The sequence below is a fragment of the Poecilia reticulata genome, chromosome 19, assembly GCF_904066995.2.
Source record: "Poecilia reticulata chromosome 19, P_reticulata-male-v2, whole genome shotgun sequence".
In the NCBI taxonomy this organism is placed as follows: Eukaryota; Metazoa; Chordata; class Actinopteri; order Cyprinodontiformes; family Poeciliidae; genus Poecilia; species Poecilia reticulata.
This window is the reverse complement of record NC_088848.1, coordinates 4,832,832-4,851,451: the sequence shown is the minus strand read 5'-3', so window position 1 is coordinate 4,851,451 and position 18,620 is coordinate 4,832,832. Positions and strand designations below refer to the sequence as shown.

General features: G+C 37.1%; 2 protein-coding genes across 5 annotated transcripts in view; both read right to left on the bottom strand.

Moving 5' to 3' along the window:
- Positions 1 to 2,640, bottom strand: part of plce1 (phospholipase C, epsilon 1) — an 83,171-nt gene extending 80,531 nt beyond the window's left edge. For 3 of the 4 annotated variants that reach the window (XM_017310983.2, XM_017310984.2, XM_017310985.2), the window contains exon 1: positions 2,478 to 2,639. The gene's annotated coding sequence lies outside the window, so the exon portion shown is untranslated. Of the gene's footprint in view, positions 1 to 2,477 lie in introns of all 4 variants that reach the window. The other variant, XM_008436706.3, reaches the window with a different exon arrangement.
- Positions 2,641 to 7,857: 5,217 nt separating this feature from the next.
- Positions 7,858 to 17,734, bottom strand: slc35g1 (solute carrier family 35 member G1). The gene is made up of 5 exons (XM_008436705.3): positions 17,157 to 17,734; positions 13,984 to 14,158; positions 12,722 to 12,856; positions 12,389 to 12,585; positions 7,858 to 11,571 (listed from the first exon to the last, which is right to left on the bottom strand). Exons 1-5 carry the CDS (start codon positions 17,488 to 17,490, stop codon positions 11,129 to 11,131), a joined length of 1,284 nt encoding a protein of 427 aa, XP_008434927.1. The 5' UTR covers positions 17,491 to 17,734; the 3' UTR covers positions 7,858 to 11,128.
- Positions 17,735 to 18,620: the final 886 nt, after the last annotated feature.

The window sequence follows — 18,620 nt, the reverse complement described above, 5'->3', positions numbered from 1 at the left end:
GAGTCTGTTAGAACTTTCACAAAGATTCTCAGCCTCTAACAGAGTTTCCATCCGGGACTGCCCTGAATTTAACTCCGTTTATCATCTCATTGCCTCAGGTCTGCTTGCCTGTTCCCACAATCAGTTGCTGACAAACTCGACAGTTCGTAAACACAACATGACTGTGTTGTCATCCATTCAGTATGTGGAGTCGCAATACAGCAGAACAAACAAGTCCAGCCAGTCATCCCTGTCTGCTGCAGGTTCATCACCAGAACAAACCTTTGCCCTCAATCATTTAAATGCAACATATCTAAAGAGTAACTGTGTCAACGGATGTTATTGTTTGTTTTATATGTCAGCAAATTTTTAAAAACATTTTACAATCTTTCCTAAACAACTTCTTAAGTAATAAGTTCAGTTATATAATGCTGTATGGAAGGAGATGTTGGTTCAATTTTAGAGCCCAAGCGTGTCAGGCTGATTTATGTTTCAATTATTTTACCCATTAATCTGTTTCAAACAAGGTAAGATATGTAATGGAAACACCACAAACTAATGTCAGTCTGTAAAATATCAGTCTCAACACAGCCATTGCAACAGTGTATAGCTCATTATGTGTTTACCGGAAACACACACCTCCGTTGGCCGTGTAAATACAGGCCTGAAACCTGGACTGTTTTGTTTTTCTATGTTAGCCAAGCATCACTTCAATTAACACAACTTGCAACATTCCTGGCGCGTCGTAAGGAACACAGGCGTTGCTAGGCCTCGTCATCTAGGGAGACTTCCCAGTAGTTTCTGAAGAACAATAATAACTGTTAGAGGCTTCAGAGGGGGTCCAATCCCTTTCTGGCATTGTCCCCTAAATTCATAAACAAAAATATGATATATCTTATGCAAGCAGCACCTATTTCACAGTGTGTTCACTGTTTATGGCTGGAATTATTTAGCACACAGCGAGCACAGACTGGTAATCGCTGTCGTCAAGGGGCTGCAATACAGAAATTAGAAGGGTTTTTTTCTAAGTTTAAATGTTTTGCATAAGACTCGAAAAATTTAAGTAATTGCTTTCTGTCTGACCTGTGCCAAGTTCATAATAGTAAAGCGAAGGGAGGTTTTTGTCGGTAGGTAAATTACATGTGGGTTTAGAGCAGTGGTTCTTAACCTTTTTTGAGGTACCGAACCCCCCAGTTTCATATGCGCATTCACCGAACCGTTCTCATTCATTGGAAACGTCTCTCTTGATTCCTTTAATCAGTGCTCCTCCACAGCACTGATTGGCTAAACGTGATCCTCTGCAGCAAGTGATGGCAAAGCGGGGCGTCATCACGACTTTACACAAGTATGTCTATCTCCGCGACAGAGGCTCCGCCTGTACATAAACTATATTATGGAAAATCAGTCCATATATTAAATGTTTTTTTGCCATTTTATTGCCAGCGTACAGACAGGACGAACATGCTGCTCCCATAGAGTGCCAGCCAGCGCAGTTAGCGAGAGGTTGCGCAATCCCAGGTGAGGTTTAGCTCGCTGCTGCCTCACCGGCTTCGCTTCTGAGCATTTGAATGGGAAAATGCGACAATCCAGCGATTTTGAAGAAAAAATAATCAGAATTGGTTAAGTTAAATAAAAAAATAGGTACTTTATTGTACAAACCACAGGGTGAAAATGGCAATATAAATTATTTTATTATTATATTTTATTTTCCATGATGACCTGCCTCCCCTGACCACACGTCACTGATATATAAATCAAACAGATTTATATATATATATATATATATATATATATATATATATATATAAATCTGTTTGTTTTTTGTGTGTGAATGTTTTGTTTCTTGTTTGTTTTCACTATTTGTATTGTCAGACTGTGGCACTTCTGTCCCAGGATAGGGCTAAACCTCCAATGTTAAGCTAGCAACGCCCATGATCTGAGCTTTTTATCTTCAATTTAAGAGTGATTCATCTCTTGCTAGGACAAAAAATATATTAGTTTCCCCGGTCCTCCAACGCAACCCCCAGTGTAAACACTGACATCACCTGTCAAAGTTTAAAACTGACACCACCTGCTGTAAGGATGAGAGAGATAGCCGTCCCCCGGCTATACACCACATGAAAACATGAAAGTTTGGGCAAAATTAAAACGCACATAATCTGGCGGGGACATTAATATAACCGTAACTCTTCTTAGCACGTGCTTTTCTGTCATTCTTCTCGCGCGGGGAATCTCGAAAAACCGCAAACCACATAAACTCCCGTCATCATCCTCTTCATGAAACTTTCTGTTTCTAGTAGTCAGTCAAACTTGAGGGGGCATGCAAGTTGATTCTAACGTACGAACAAACGTTGTTTGAAAGCGACAACTTCACTGTCCAGCAGCTATGAGAGGACTTTACTGCCAAACAACTTTTCAAAGCGACCGCTCTCGGAACCCAACGACCCGTGCAAAGAAATGTAATAAAAGTTGTCTGAGGTGGCAGTTCACACACTTACCCGGCAGTCTTTCTTTAAAATCAGCATCAACCAAATCGGCACAGGACTTCAGCTCGCTGCTTGGTTGTCTTTGACTGGGACTCTGCTTCACAACTCTAGTAGAGACAGTTGACGCTGCAGCTCGTGCTGATGTGGGACACTTCTCTATCCTCTGTGGTGCATTCAAGTGCTCACCGAAGTATTGGAAAAGTCAGAATTTTCTTTGAAAAACTTATCACGAACTGGCTGGTACACACAAAAAGGGCTGTCTGGACGTTTCAAGGTTTAAAGGAGAATTCAGTGTGTAAAAGATGAGATGGTGATTCCAAGCAGAGTCAGCCCAGGTCATAAACGGCTGCCAGGGGTCCCCTGCTGTCCTTTAAGCCCTCAAAACACGGATGTGTCACAGGATGAGGTAGAGATTTAACATTTAAAAATACAATGCTAGCATGACATCGTTTTAAAGTTAAATGAGCGAATTGTTTTTATTTTTCAGACTGGAGTTGTTGACAGCAAAAGTCGAATTTTTTTCCAGCCTTCAGTAAAGTTGTATCGATATAAACACTATAAAGTGCAAAAGTTATACACTGCTGAGAAAAATATATGTTGCTAATGAATTTTTAATAGAATTCTACTGTAAAAAATTCAGCTATCCCTTTAAGGAACTGTCTGCACTCTCCAGTTGCTATAATAAATAAATTATTCATACTGAAGTACTAGTGAAAGTAAGACTTGTCTTGCTTTTCATTTGTCTTAAAACCAGGAGACTAGGGTTTCTGGGTTTAATACAAAAGAGATAAAGGAAGTAGTACCATTCATACTCTTTAAACAACAACAACAACAACAACAACAACAACAATAATAATAATAATAATAATAATAATAATAATAATAATAATAATAATAATAAAGCACCTTAAAATTGATGTAGAAATTAATTTTAAAATCCACTCATTTTCCAACTCATTTTGTGCTCATAGTATGTTACAGGAGTAATTGAAATGTTTCCCACAGCACTTCAAAACAGCTTTGTCTTGCCTCTGTTTAGCAGCATGAACCAGCAGACAGAAGGACAATGACCGTGGTTCTGCAGAAGCCCGCCGTGCCGTGTGTGTGAGTGTGTGTCACTGCATTGGAATGTCTGGTAACCATCGTATTCAGTCGTTCACTTCATACCCATCATGCCCTATACATTGTTCCCTCTGTCATCAATGATTTTTTTTTACTGCAGAGCTCATTTGCAGTAATGCAAATAAAAGCTTAAGGGTCAGCCACAGCTGTCCTGTGTCATCCACTATCTAGAACACTGAGTGTAACTCATACCACCAAATTGGCTGCATTTCCTCTTAATGACAGATGAACCTGAAATCGGCCCTGAACTGCAAATAATTTATCTAAAAATGGCAAATGACCAATAAGAATGAGTACTTTTATTGCTCTATTTCGGAAATTCCTTTTCTTATATTTCAGCTTTGCAAAATGGGGGCCTGTTTTCCAAATTGCTCCAGCTCCTCTGATGGGAAGTCTGATGCCATCCAACAGGAATGTGAAGCCCATCCAGTCCCCCAAACTCTCCTCCACCCAGGCACATGCAAACCTTTGGGAATCCCCCTTTCCTGATTAAAAAAATGGAAGGGTGGGGGGGCTTCTCACACTATCTAGGATTTTTGTTGTTTTTTTTACACAGCCTACCATGCTTACACTTATTTACTGATACTAACCAGATGTTTTTCACATCTCTTCTTTTGACATAACAGTTTATATGCATGTTCCTGAAACTAGATAAGGTGTATCTAAAGTTCTGGGACATTTTTATGGGACTCCATAAAGTCCAATAAAACTGCTAAATTGCACTGGGATGTTGCAAAAAATAACTTGCTATGTATCTTGGCAAGATGATTGATGGTTAAGGTGTGCAAACAGAGAGTGAATTTATCAGATTTAAAGCTAGGAAAAAGCTCTGCTTTCACTCTGAGGGTTTGATGAGTCTCAGAAAATATCAGATAAAACAAAAATGATTGGAATCAGATATTTTCTGTTTGGCCTGTTGGCTCAAGGAGACAAATTCAGTCTTGTTTCAAAAGAAAAACATAGATTACATGTGTCTGAGTAAAATCAATGCGAAAAAGTATATAAAAACAAGTTTAGTTTGTTTTTGTATTCTTAAAATGTAGGTTTTGTTGTAAAACATGCATTTGAATAATCAAGTAAGACCATTTTAATTCATCTCTGGAATTAAAAAAAAAGTATTTTGAATAACCTAGCAATGATACATTTTTTTACAGTTTAATAACTTAGAAATGTAATGCACTGGGTGATGAGTTATAAGCATACATAGGGTCATTGTGGATGACTCCTACAAAATGATAACAATGCAATTTTCATTAAACACAACAGCTGAGTCTCATTCCTGCCCTTTTCTCTGTGTAACCGTGGGGACAGACACTTACAAAGGAGTCTGTTTGGACATGCTCCACACATAAATTAAGCTAGGGTTAAAGTGTACTGCTTTGACAGAACTAATCTAAATTGCAAGAAAAATTGCTCAAAGCAGTTTAAAATGTTGGCCATGGGAATTAGTCAAGCGTTAAGATAAGGCCATTCCTGAAACCTCTAGGTTTAGGTAGGCATCAAAAGTTTCCTGACTCATTATTTCATAGATATTCAGATTAAGCTGTAAACAGAAACAGATCCATTAACAAGAGTATTATTGTTTGCCTTTTGTCTCAAAGCATGAAAAAGAGCAAGTTGAAAAGAGATACAGAATCTTAATTATTACAATCTTTAGACTCTATCTATAGTCTTTTGATGAAAAAACATTGAATGAGTGATTAAAATGACTTTTCATGGGATGTTATGGACCAGCAGAAAGAACAATAATAATAAAGTGGAAAACTTTTCCTAAATTAGAATAAAAATCTGAAAAGTGTGATATGTCTTTGTATTCATTGCATGTGAGTGAATACTTTACGCACCTTTCACTGTTTTATAGCCGTAAGTCTTTGCAGTAAGGTTGGATTGAGAGCAGATGCTTCCAAGTCTTGTCACATTAAATCAATTATGTATGTCTGGACATTGACTGGGCCATTCTAACACACAAACATGCTTCAATCCGTGCCGTTTCATTGTACTTCTGGCTCCATATTCTGGGCTGTTGTCCTGCTGAAAGGTGAACCTCTGATTTGGTTAGTTTGCAGTCATGTTTACTGGGAACTGTTTACAAGTAAAATGTAATTTTCTGAATAGTTATGTTTCCATAACGACTGTAAAATACTGGAGAAAATATGATTAAATTGTTTAAGAGTTTGTTTGTTTTTTTTCCCACCTAATTGCTCTGGTGGGGCAGAGAGGAGCGATGGCCTGTAACAACAGTATTGCAAATACATTTTTTGTGAATATTAAGATGAAGTGGAACATTCTTTGTTTTTGGCTCACAGATTAATCTACTTTTTACTCACTTATTCACATCTGAATTTATTTCCTAACACATATGTAGAATATACTTGTATGACCTCACCTTTCGATCACCTGCATAATTGAACCTAAAAGCTCCACTTTTCCACACTGCATCTGTGGCCAGAACGCATTTATGTTAGAAAACCATGTGTTATACTTCAGTGGCAGTTAACCATATTGGACATCAGTGCTTGAATTGTGACCGTAACAGTTCATAATCGGCGGCAAAGACAAGTCTATGCTTTTATCGTTCCTGCCCCCTGCTGTCTGAAAACTCTTATTACATATTCATAAAGAAAACACTGATCTTACGGTCAAACTAACTGCAGCTTCTTATTGCAAGTGAATAAATCCAGAATGTACTATAAATCATAATTTGTGAAATTTTTTTCTGAAAGAAAGTTGGCCTTTGGATGCACCAGTCAAGAGGTGGTATTTTGCTTAGATATAACAAAATCATCACCCATTTTAACATATTTTCCATATTTTCTTGTAATTGTGAATTCCACTCACAATAACAAGAACAATTTAGGAGACCCTACAACAGCCTGCATACTTTTTTTTAAATGTATTTTGAAAAAAATATTTTTTTACTGAACGGCAACAGCATTACAAAGTCCAAGGCAAACTTATTATGCAGACAAACATTAAGAAACATGGTGTCATGATGCATATTTTTTATGTTTATGATGCATAATGAGTAAATCATTTCCCTGTCATCAAATAAGTGAAACAAGTGCAAAATAACTCAATATTTAAAGGGGTGTCATAACCTTTTTTTTTTTGCATGACAGTATTATTTTCCAGATGCAAATAAATATCTAAATCTATTTTTAATATATTTAGCACTTTAAAAATAATAATAATTATTATAATAATAGTATGGAAGACTGTGAAAACATACACATGCCCAGTAATGCTGCTACAACGCTACATTCTGAACAATGCCATCCATTTCTGCCTGTTTAGTCTCTGGAAATAGCCTGTTTAGCCCAGTTTTTGTCCAGCTGTCATTTACTGACTCAGTTGTTAGGACCAGGCTGCTCTGAGTGCAGACAAGAGCTCTGTGGAGTTCAAGTGTTTTCCACAAGTTTCACTGATGTTGAAGGGCTGTACTGCAGTAAAGCACAACTCTTGAAATTCCTTCCAGAGAATTTGTTGGGAAATAATACATAGCACTTTCTTAAAGAGTTTGTGAAAACCTTGCCCAGGAGTTTTTTTCCCCCCTACGCCAAGTCTTTTCAATCATCTTCAGTAACCTGAAAAATGTTCTTTGTGACATCCCAATTGTGAGATTTTGTGCTTCAATGTGTCCTTGATTCTATCCATCTGGGTGATAAATCCTCAACTCTTCTGTCTGCTACGTTTAGTTCATCCCAATCTTTCAAAGCCAGAGCCACACGTATCATAATAATTTTACTCATACAGCAACATTTGTTCCACCAGCCCCACCTGTTGCCAGCTCTTTTTGGCATGTATTTAAACTTCAGCCGCCAAAAGAAAATAAATAGGCTCACGCAACTGAACAAATATGGAAAGTACATCATCAGGTTTCAAAAATTGTAATGAAAATAAGAGCTTTTGAGTGCAAAAGCTTTTATTGCTGCTGAAGTGTTTAGGAATATTATAACATCAACACTGGTACACATTTCAGTAAGTGATAAATGTAGCAAAGATGCAAAAAATGCCACAAAGTATTGACTGATACACAAATACACAAATAAAACTGATAGTTGTAAGAATGCCAGTTGGGCAATTGCCCAGGGTGGTTTTAAGTAAGAACCCTACTGTTGGTAAAGCATAGTATCACTCATTACAAGGGTTAAGTAGATTGTGTTATTATTGTTTTTGTCATTTGTTGCTTGTGTAATAGATCTAAATGAGACAATGAGTCTCAAAAGATGTTCCTGTAATAAAATATTGCAAATGAAATCCCCACACAGTGTGACTTCTGAATTTAAAAAGTTTATTATGAAAATACGACATACTAAAAGTAATCTACCACTAGGAAGAAAGGTATACATCTCAAAGAAATGTTGGTTTACATACAGAAATATGTAAAAGGTTTTAAAGCTGAGTATAAAATACTCTAAGTACTGCATTACTGGGTTTACAAGTCCAGTGCATTTTCTAACATTTTACTAAAACTTTTCGCTTTTCTAAAACTGTATATCCCAGTTGTTGTTTAGGCAGCAATTTAATGAGGTTCATGATGAACCAACATTTTCCAGTCGAACTTTAGATGCCATTACAGAAAACCACAGCAAATTAAAAAACAATCAGATACCTCTTGAGTCACTCTAATACAGGGCTTTCTACTTGCAAAGTGAGGTGCAGCGCTTGTTAAAGTGACCACATGCAACACGCATCTTACGTACACATTTTTTTCAGTTTTCCTTCTCTGAGAAGGCACATGGGAAATAAAGACTTTAATAAAGCTGAACTGTGCAAACTCTGATTTCACAGACTTGCGATAGGATTTACTGTATAAAGAGACCAATTTAACCTGTACGTATGTGCTGACCCGTTGCCCCACAGGTCTAACAGGTACATAAAGTTTGTAAAAGAACAGCAAAAACAAATATTGACGAAGACATTTCAGGATATTAAGTAGCAGCGAGGTATCACTAACCTCATCATCTCACTTTTACACTATCCCAGATTAAACTCTGTCAAATAAAAGATTAAAGCTGTGCTGAGACGCTTATAGCTATAGTGCTGCGTAACAAACTGCGTTAAGAATAAGGCTTTTGGATAAGAACGGATATTACTCCACAGATACACAAGGCAACCTTTTACAGTCCAGTTAAGTAAACATATTTGCTTTTAGTGCTGCTCTGATTAGATACCCTTAAAAGAAAACTGTGTATTAAGTATTTTTAACCATTTAAATAGGCAGATGGCAAATGAACCAACTCAAATGTTCGAGGTCAGTCAAACATCATGTACATTTCAGACCCTGAGTCAGTTTTAAAATAAGCTGGTTTTGTTATTTTTATTTTTGTCTTAAGAAAAGATAAAATTAAGAAAGTTTTTTTTTTTTTTTTTTACTAATTGAATACTTTTCTTTTCCGCAGCATTACATCATTAGAAGCAAAGATGCACATAAATACTATTTAAGCAAAGCTCCACTGAACTCCAAAAGTTGCAAAACTGATGATGTAGTGCCATGTTTAGAGGAGATTATTTAATCTGAGAAGGAAAAATCGAAACAAAACACCTGAGCTACTTCAGTTTTGCATAGATTATTAGATTATCTTAAAGTGCTAGCTGACCTGAGAGATATGCTGATGATTAGAAATCAGTATAACCTGTAGATGGAAAAGTATCTCCCTTTAAAAGATATTCTACAGGCAGTTTACAGGGGGGTCATTTCATCGTATTGCCACTGCTGGTAAAGATGTAAAAAAGCCTTTAATAAATAAATTCATCTTTTATTGTTAAATAGCAAAATCTCCCCCTGAAAATGGTAGAAAAACCAAGTTTTACCTCAGTTCATTTTGTTACATGTGGAACAAAATCCAGCCTTAAATAGAGGTTTCTAAAAATATATATATGTAATTCAAGTAGAGCAGATGTATTCCATGCTGTATGATGTTCTTCTCAGAAAGAAATGGAATACATTCATTCAAATAAAACATTTGATAAGTGTAAAATGATCAACGTTAATGAATGAGGGATTTATTTTAAGGTATTTTAGACACCTTTAATAGAGGTGCTAACAGATGTAAAATGTTGCTGTCTTATGATTACGACTATATATTTATTTTCACAATTTCCCTACAGAATGGCACTTTACGTACAGTAATGGAAAAAATAATTGGGTTTCATTAATATATAATCTGTGCATATTTAAGAAAATACTTTAAACCCCTCAGGGACTCAGGCAGAACAACCCTGTTTTCAGGATATAATTTTTAGTCAATGCTCATAAATAACCCAGTTTCACAGGAGGAAAAATGCTAATACATACAGTATTTGATTAACTATTCAGTAGCACCTAGTGCAAATCGCTTTAATATAAAAACTGGTTTAAAATAAAAGCTAGTAGTAAGTAATGTGATTCAACAAAAATGGTCCCAGTCTGTCTTTGGAGCTTCTGTACAAGTTAGAGAAAAATACGACAGAGGGCATTTTTTCAAAACGGTTTCACTCAACCAGACTTTTAGAACTTCTCAGTTCATTCAGGAAGGCTTCTAGGAAGCAGAATACAGCTTTTAAAGACTTTTCTTATTCTCATTCCCTGCAGATGTTATTTTAAGCAAAATAAAAGCGCACAATAACCTATACAGGTTGACTCTTGAAGTTGACATGCATAAATAGATTAAAATTTTAATCTATCATACCCTGTTAATGTGGCCTGCATCTCTTCATGTTTGCATTTAAAGTACAAAGTAAACTAAAAAACATACATGAAAGTAAAAAAAAAAAAAAGGAAAACTATAAAGTAAAAGAGCAAAATATTGGTCAGAAGTTTGCATACACACACAACATAAGCATGAATGTTTGGACTTTTCCATTTCTAAGCACAACTGTACAGTATAAAAAATTAGTCATTTTCAAATGAAGTTTTAAGCCCAATTTCTGGCTGATTGAATGGCTTGTAAGTATTGTCAATTCATTTTTGCACACCTTAACCAGGTGCGTTCAGGAACTGAATGTAAGCCACTTTTACTTATTTTTTAAAAATCAGTTCTGATGTTTGTTGAGCATTATCGTCCCGTTGCAACGCCCAACAATACCAAAGTTTCAACCACCGTACCCAAACTTTAAACCTCTGATAGATTAAAAAAAAAAAGGTAAGCTTGTAAAACAAAAACAAAACAAACAAACCAGAAAGAGGTCTTCAAACCTAAAAACAATATACCAACTGTCAAGCATGGTGGGGGCAGCATCATGGTGTGGTATCGTTTCCCTTCTACACACATTAGTGCATTGCACAAACTAAGTGGGATAATATAGACACACTTCTCCCACCAAATCAATCAATCAACATCATCTGATGTCAACAGATAGATTATTGATACTTTTGATATAACTGAATGTTCCAAAAGTTGAACATTGAACTAGCAGTAAGCTTCTGGAATGGTCTTCCCCTTTCCACTAAAAAAGAAAAAAACAAAAATCTTGAAAATAATATAGACCAGCCAAATCATTGGGTGGTTCTTTGTCATTTGGTATGACAAAGAATACTAATTCTGATAAAGGGGAGGTGATTAGTGTACGCAAACTTCTTCATTCCTCTCAGTGCTCTTGCGGGAGCTGATAAACCACTTCCTAAGTGCAACTCCGCTGGTGCTCAACACGACGCACAGCGCCCCCCCGAGGCTCCACCAGGTCGGCACACGATGAAAGAAAACAAACTGGAAGAAAAAGGACAGCACCACGTCCACCGTCCTCATCAGGGACACGGGCCCGGCCTTCTCAATCTGCAGCGCCTTAGTGAGGAAGGTCTGGCCAGCGATGCCCAGAACAGCAATAAGCATCAGTATCCAACGATCTCGACCACAGAACGGAAGATTCCACTCGCCCAGGACGGATGTGGTGATAATGCACTCGACAAGGCCGATGACGGCGTAGTACCACACAGAGAGGTAATAGTGGACGCTCTTTCCCATTTTTCGCAGAGTGACAAAAGTGAAAGCAGCTCCAATTGCACCTGTAAGAAAAAAAGGTTTTGAGTTCGAATCTGAGAGAAAACAATCCTCATGCTGTAAAATACAACACCAGTTTAAAAAAAAAATTATTGTAATACAGGTATGCTTTGTTATGGCCTAAACAATCACAAACGTATTAATGGAAAGTTGATTGGAAGGAAAAAACTACGATAGAAATGGGTGCATAAGCAACAGGTATAACTGCAGCTTGGATATGAATTAAGCGTTCATCCGCTTGTCAGTCCTACAAAAGGCAATATTTCCACTTCCAGAAAACAACCCCAAAAAAACAGGTGAACTAACAGTGCCGAGGCTCCCATTGAGGCCAACGTGAGCCCAGAAGCCTATTTTAGTTAACATAATGGGTCTTTGTCTCTACAATGCTACACTTGTGTTTTTTTCGGTGTGAATACAGGGTTTGCTCTCTAAAGGGAAACAGAGAAGGAAAGAAACTGAAAACAGATCCCGGACTTAACTGCTCTAGAGTTACTTGTGGTACAAAGTAACACAATTCTGTGACTCAAGAAGACAATCAACCAAGACCTGATGAGATCATTTCACTGGAACATTTGTCAAAGTGAAAACAGGTCTGCAATTTCTGTGTGGCGGTGAATCAAATACCTAAAGTCTCTTTTTTCTCCAATGCTGCTGCTTGTGCTGATATTTAAAAAATTTAACTGACAGAAAGTGTAAGATCATCTAAAAGGGAGGAAAGTAACTATGGAGAATAGAGGTGGTTAACAGGTTGGATGTTACTCTTAAGTGTGAGCAAAAATCCACCAAATATAAATGAGTCAACCAAAGCATTAATTTCGTCACCTCCGAAGGCAGCCACAGTTCCCTTGACGTGGTTAGTGTAGTCGCCTTCGATGCCGCTGAGATGCTCGCCGAAGAGGAACGGCGGGCGAGCGATGAGGATGACTCCGGTGAGGGTGAACACAGTGAACACGCAATCCCAGATTGTGCATCTCTCTTTGAGGAATACCCAAGCCAGGAGCGAGGTAAAGACTGGATTGCTGATGGAATTAGTTTCAAGTATTTCATGGATAAATAAGAAACACAAGAGCAGAACTTCGATTTTTAAGTGAAACTTTATATATACTTTTTTAAATTTTTATTTTAATGCAGTTAGGATTTTTTAACAGCACTCACCTGAACATGATGACAGTGGCGTCTGCAAGCGGCATCTGCTGAACTGCATAGTAGAGAAGGATCATTGCATTGGAGCCGAAGAAACCCCGAAGCACCAAATAAATACGTTTATCTCGGGGACCAAGGAAACCTGTCCTGGAGGAGCAGATACACCAGGATGATGGATGAATGTGTGACTGAAAGGATGGCTGAGTAGATTTAGTGATACAAGAAGTAGAAAAAAAACACCTGGAAAAGATGGATGGATTCAGACAGGGTGGCTGGGGAAAGTGATAACACTAGGTACGGCAGAAGTGACAGAGATGCATGGATGTTTAGCTGATGAGATGGAAGATGATTATGAATGAAAAACCAATGTAGGGAATGAAAGGATGGACTGATTAAAAAATAGATGAGGAAAAGGGGAATAGTATTTGCAGACTTCAGATTTAAGTTGTTTTGTTTAATTTTTAAAAAGTAGTTTAAATTTATGCATTTATGCCATCTGTCGCTTTTTTAAAATCACTTTGCTATGACGGAGATTCACTGCCTGGCAGAAGTATTTACACCACATACACATTTATACATTTTGTCACATTAAAACAACAAACTTTATAGTATTTCACTGGAATGTGATGTGATAAACCCACAGAAAGAAGAGCACAACTGGGAAATATATGGAAAATTATACATGGTCTCCACCATATTTCACTGTTAAAAATCTAAAACGTAAGCTGTGTAAGTCAGCTTCACTGGATCAACACTTAGTGCTGCAATTCCAGCTCTAAGTCTTTTGCGGTATGCAGTATAATTTGAGACCGATAAGTGGGAAAAAAGAAGGAAAAACCAAGCTTCTCTGCCATCTCCCTGTGGTCCTACAGCCATCTGCAGAAATGAACCGCTACCAGTCAGAAACAACCAAGGAGAAAGCTCTTGGCACTGCCAATCAAGCTCAAGTACGTGCTGCTTAATGTGTTAATGGCAGAGAAACAATTTACCACTACTGAAAAGCTAACTAGCCTGAACATTCTATCAGATCCCAGTGCGGGAAACTAAATGCATTTCCAAATGTAGTTATGCAGTAAGAATAATTTTTCAAGGTATTGTAATTTGCTAAACAAATGTAGGCCTTATTTTAAAAACAAAATCAACAATGCCCTTTAAAAAGATAATCATTCATAAGCTTTTAAATACTTAGTTTGCCCCGCGTTATTTCCCATTAACAGTGTTTGTCTGAGGCTATTTTTCTAAAAACACAGAGTAAAAGTTGATCTTCTGCTTACTTGTGGTAGACGAGTAACGGCATGACAAAAAGCATCTGGAAGAAGCAGCGGATGGCGCTGATCTCGATGGCATGGAGTCCCTCAATGGTTTTCACCAGCAGGGAGATGATGGAGAAGAAAACTGTAGCCACAAAAGCATAGAACAAACCCAGACCAGGACATTTCTTTGGTTTCTCTGGGTGGAAGAAAAAGAAAAGAAAGCATTGCACAAACAAATTAGTCAAATATTAATATGAAGAGCGGAAATATAAATGATGCAAATAGTTTAAAAAAATTACATATTGTATTCATAATATAACAGCTAACCGAGGCAGAGGAGCTCTGTCTGTTTTTTCTGAACTCTTTGGGGCATCATAGATCCACCAAACAAACACTGTGGTGAAATGTTTGTACAAGCTGTCTGGAGAGCAACAAACTGATATGTTTGCAGAGATTAGATTTCAGTCTGGGAATATACACACATCTTTCTTTGCTCTAGCCTTTTTACTTAGGTGTGCTTGCTTTTCTAACTCTATATGCTGAACATTTGCAATCTTTAAAACTCTGTTTTGAAAAAAAAAAAAAAAACGTGACATGGAGAAAATGACAAAAGAATGCCATGCTATGCAACGTCTGCAAAACTGTGGTTTTGGTGTCGTCTTTAAACTCCTTATTTGAAAGGGGAAACAAAAAAACACATTCTCTTAATGACTTCTTAGATGTGCAAATATGGTTACTATAGGCACTGACTTTTATAAACTGGAGAAAGGTTTTTATTACTTCCCAGGTTTATTCAAAATAAACTGAAAATGTTTTTTATGTTGCAACGCTCGGGGGCAAAAAAAATAAAAAATCATTTCAGGCACATGAAGGGATTTGATCTCATTTCAGTTCAAAAATAACATAATTTTATTCTTAAGCTATTAAAACTAGAGCGATTTTTCAAAGTAAATATGTTTTTTGTAGTATAACAAACCTGTCTCTGTCATTAGCCATCTTTTTATAGTCAACAGTGGGTGGTGAGACAGTCCCAATGTTTTTTACACATCACACAACTTCTACAGTTTTTCATTTGCAATTATTTTTCCAACCTAAAAAATATGTATACCTGAGCTTCAATATTCAACAGGTTCTCTCCGTAATACTTCCAATATTCTTATACAGGTTCTGGAGCTTATCCATTTTTACAGTACAGTTTTTATGTATAAAATATATATTTATTTAATTGGTGAGATTTGTGATATCAAAACTTAATTTTAATAATACAATGTTGACTTTGGACAATCAGCAAGACCAGCACTCTAGACTTAGTGCAACTTTTGCTACCTAAGGGATAAAACAAATAGAGTACAGTATCACTCTAAAAGTATGTGGCCACTTCAATAAAATCAAGGAAACACAAATGGGGAAAACCCTTTCATACCTCTTATAAATGGCTCTTTCTTATAGAAGCTAAATAAACAAAACACAGCTTGGCACTGTTGCTTAAGTATGACGTCTTCGTCAACATTCCTAATGTGTTTTTTTTACAAGAGGAATAAAAGTATTCCAGATTACTTCTGGAATACAAAGGTAATCTTGTTTCTGGAAAAGTGCACAGTCATTTATGGAAGCCCATTTCTGCCAATATAATTACAAACATATAACACAAAGATCATTTAGCTAGCTCATGATTTTAAAATAGTACCACATAATTGAAGACGGAACATGTAATATAGTTACAGTTCATTTATGCTGCACTGTCACTTTTTAAATAAATAAATCACATTTAAAAAAAATAAATTATTAAAAAATACACTTATAAATGCAATGATATAAGTATCATAATTTCACAATCATGACTTATAATGTTGACTTAGTATCTCATATTTACAAAGCAGCAATAACATAAATATGATACTATGACAATATCTCATTTTCATGAAATAGTAATGTCAAAGTTATGAGAAAATTAACTCAGTATTGACTTAGCTCTAATAATTATAAGCATAGCATTCTTGATACTATCTCATACAGTGATCCCTCGTTTTTGCGGAGGTTGCGTTCTGAAACTAACCCGTGATAAGTGAAATCTGCAAAGTAGTTACCTTTAGTTTTTAAAATTATTATACAGCATAATTAAATACTCTACATTGAAACCAAAGAACAAAACCTGTTTTCAGGTCAGCGGTGTGCGTGTTCATCAATCGGGCCTTAATATGATCCGGAGTCATGTGATTAAAGCGTCTCCTACAGGCTACCCCACGAGATTCACCGCTGTATCTACGGCAGAGCATAGACCTCGTCAAGCGAGCCTCTGGTCGGGTTTTGCGCTGCCTTTGGCCACAATATTTTCCAGCAGGCATTCAAAGTTTTCAGCTTTCATCTCCTGAATGGCCAAATCTTTACTCATATTTGAATACGTTATTGGCACACACATAAGAGAAGGAGCTCGGAGACTGTTTAGCCAATCAGGACGCAGAAACACAATGCACTGTGAAAAAACTGCACAAAAAAATCCGCGAAGCAGCGAGACCGCGAAAGGTGAAGCGTTATAGCGAGGCATCACTGTATAGCAAAGTCAAACCTATGAGCTAACTATGTGATGAGCTAGCTAGCTCATAGCTACGATATATCTCATAACAATGACATATCTATATCCATTTTGCGATTATGACTGAAAATCAATTAAAAACTTGTTTTTTTTCTGTTTTGCTTTTTATTGTTGTTTTTACAGTGGCAGTAATGGGCTTCCATACATCCAGGCTATTTAGGAATGATGTAAAATTAAGAAGGCTTACGGCAGCCTAGTAGGCAGAAAGGCCCCTCGCTTAGCAAACGAGCTGCTGTTTTATCAACCATGATTAATGAAACTAGAAGAGATATGCTACTGAAGTGGATAGCGCAGCTAAATCTCAGAGTTTTGATGTGAAATATAGAAAAACGAAAACACTTCACTGGAGAAATGTAAAAAAAAATAAAATAAAATAACAAATACTGAATGAACAAATTATGAAGGTACAAAGTGCTGCTCCTATTTCTCGGTATTAGAATGTGATACTGTCAGCACCAACAAATGACGCAACCCGGTTGTATAACGTAAAGCTACAAACGAAGTCATTGATTGGCTGTTTTTCTTTTCAACTCTGCCTCTACTTTTCGTCATAAACTTATCACAGTGACAGCGACGTTTCTGACTTTAGGAGTTAACGTACCCTCAGGTGGTGTTTCTTCTCCGGAAGATGCGGTCTCCTTGCCTCTCGTGCAAAACGCCGGTAGCATACACAGCAGCGATTCCTTCTCGCCGCCTTCCAGCACATTTTCGCTTCCTCTCGCCCGTTGCTTCTCTTCAACATCTTCATCCTTAAGATAGTTAGTTCGTAGATGAACTGCTTCATCTGTCTGCTCGTCATCGCCATGCTCGTCTTCTTCTTGGTGGGTGTAGAACTGGTTCTGGTTGTCATGGCTAACAACTTTGTGGAGCGCCATAGTCACGTCGTCCTCCCCGGTTAAAGCCCGTTCCCGCGTGCAGTTATTGCACTCGCCCATGGTGGTGGTGGTGGTGGCGGTTGTAGGATGTGACGGCCGAGCGGCAGCATGCCTCAGTGACAGCGCTGTCCGACGTCTCTGTGTGTGTGTGTGTGTGTGTCCTGAGAGACTGGGAAGGCAAGGTTAATCACTAACCTTGGTGTCACTATACAAGCTCTCATGCGGTGTTTGCTTTACCCACAGGGGGGCACAAGTGAACCCGAGACAGCCCTGCTGGGAACCTGGAACATTACCTAACTCTTCACGCCCGTTTTCACTGGTTGTCATGGAGATGTGAGACCACTACATCTCAATAGTCATACATTTTAGAACACAAAAATTCATCTGGAGCATATTAATGTAAGATTCATGAACCTAACTGGCACCAAATCCAAATATGTAAATCAGTTTTTGACCTAAATTATAGTCCTAATTATTCTTTTTTTTAATAAAACGTTTAAATAATGTAGCTGAAACTAGCTTTATGTATCAGTCTATATCAAAATCACTGGCTTGTCAATACTGAAAAAAAAATATTCTTATTTATATGCTCGTCACGAAAAGCTGCAAATGTTATTTTCTATCATGCGACTCAGCTGTTTTTTGTTTCACAACGTGTCCCTAAAACAGAAAAGAGCTTACAATCCCCATATTAAAAAGAAAGCTGAGTATCAGTTAGACAATCAGATATCAAAATTAGATAAAGGATATGCACGGATACTTGTAATTCCTTATTTTTTGTTTGTAAGTTTATAATGTAAAATCTACACTTTTATAAGGCCAATATGATTTAAGTTGAATTAATTAGAATGTATTTATATCCGATTGAATTAATTAGTCAGCAATTTACTCAATTTACGCTATATCAAATACAATTTTGTCAATTTTTGTTGGTGATTCCGGCTCTTGGATGTGAGCCATTTGGGTTTGCATTTAAGTAAACAGAAATCATCATAGTTGTTTTTGATGACAGGTTTAATCCAACTAATTGAAATCCATATATCCCAAGCCAGATCTCATTAAAAACTCTGCAGGAGCTTGCAGTGGAAGATGTTTTGATTTCTAATCCCTACACACAGCACACCGAGCCAGTTTTATGGTAGTAATTACAGCCTAATTCTTTAGCCGCATCCACAACATACAGAAGAAAT

Coding starts and splice junctions, on each gene's coding strand:
- slc35g1 (XM_008436705.3), bottom strand. CDS start 17,490: ATGGGCGAGTGCAATAACTGCACGCGGGAACGGGCTTTAACCGGGGAG. Junction 12,586..12,721: donor GCCACTGTCATCATGTTCAG/GTGAGTGCTGTT, acceptor TAATTCCATCAG/CAATCCAGTCTTTACCTCGC. Junction 11,572..12,388: donor AACTGTGGCTGCCTTCGGAG/GTGACGAAATTA, acceptor TTTTTCTTACAG/GTGCAATTGGAGCTGCTTTC.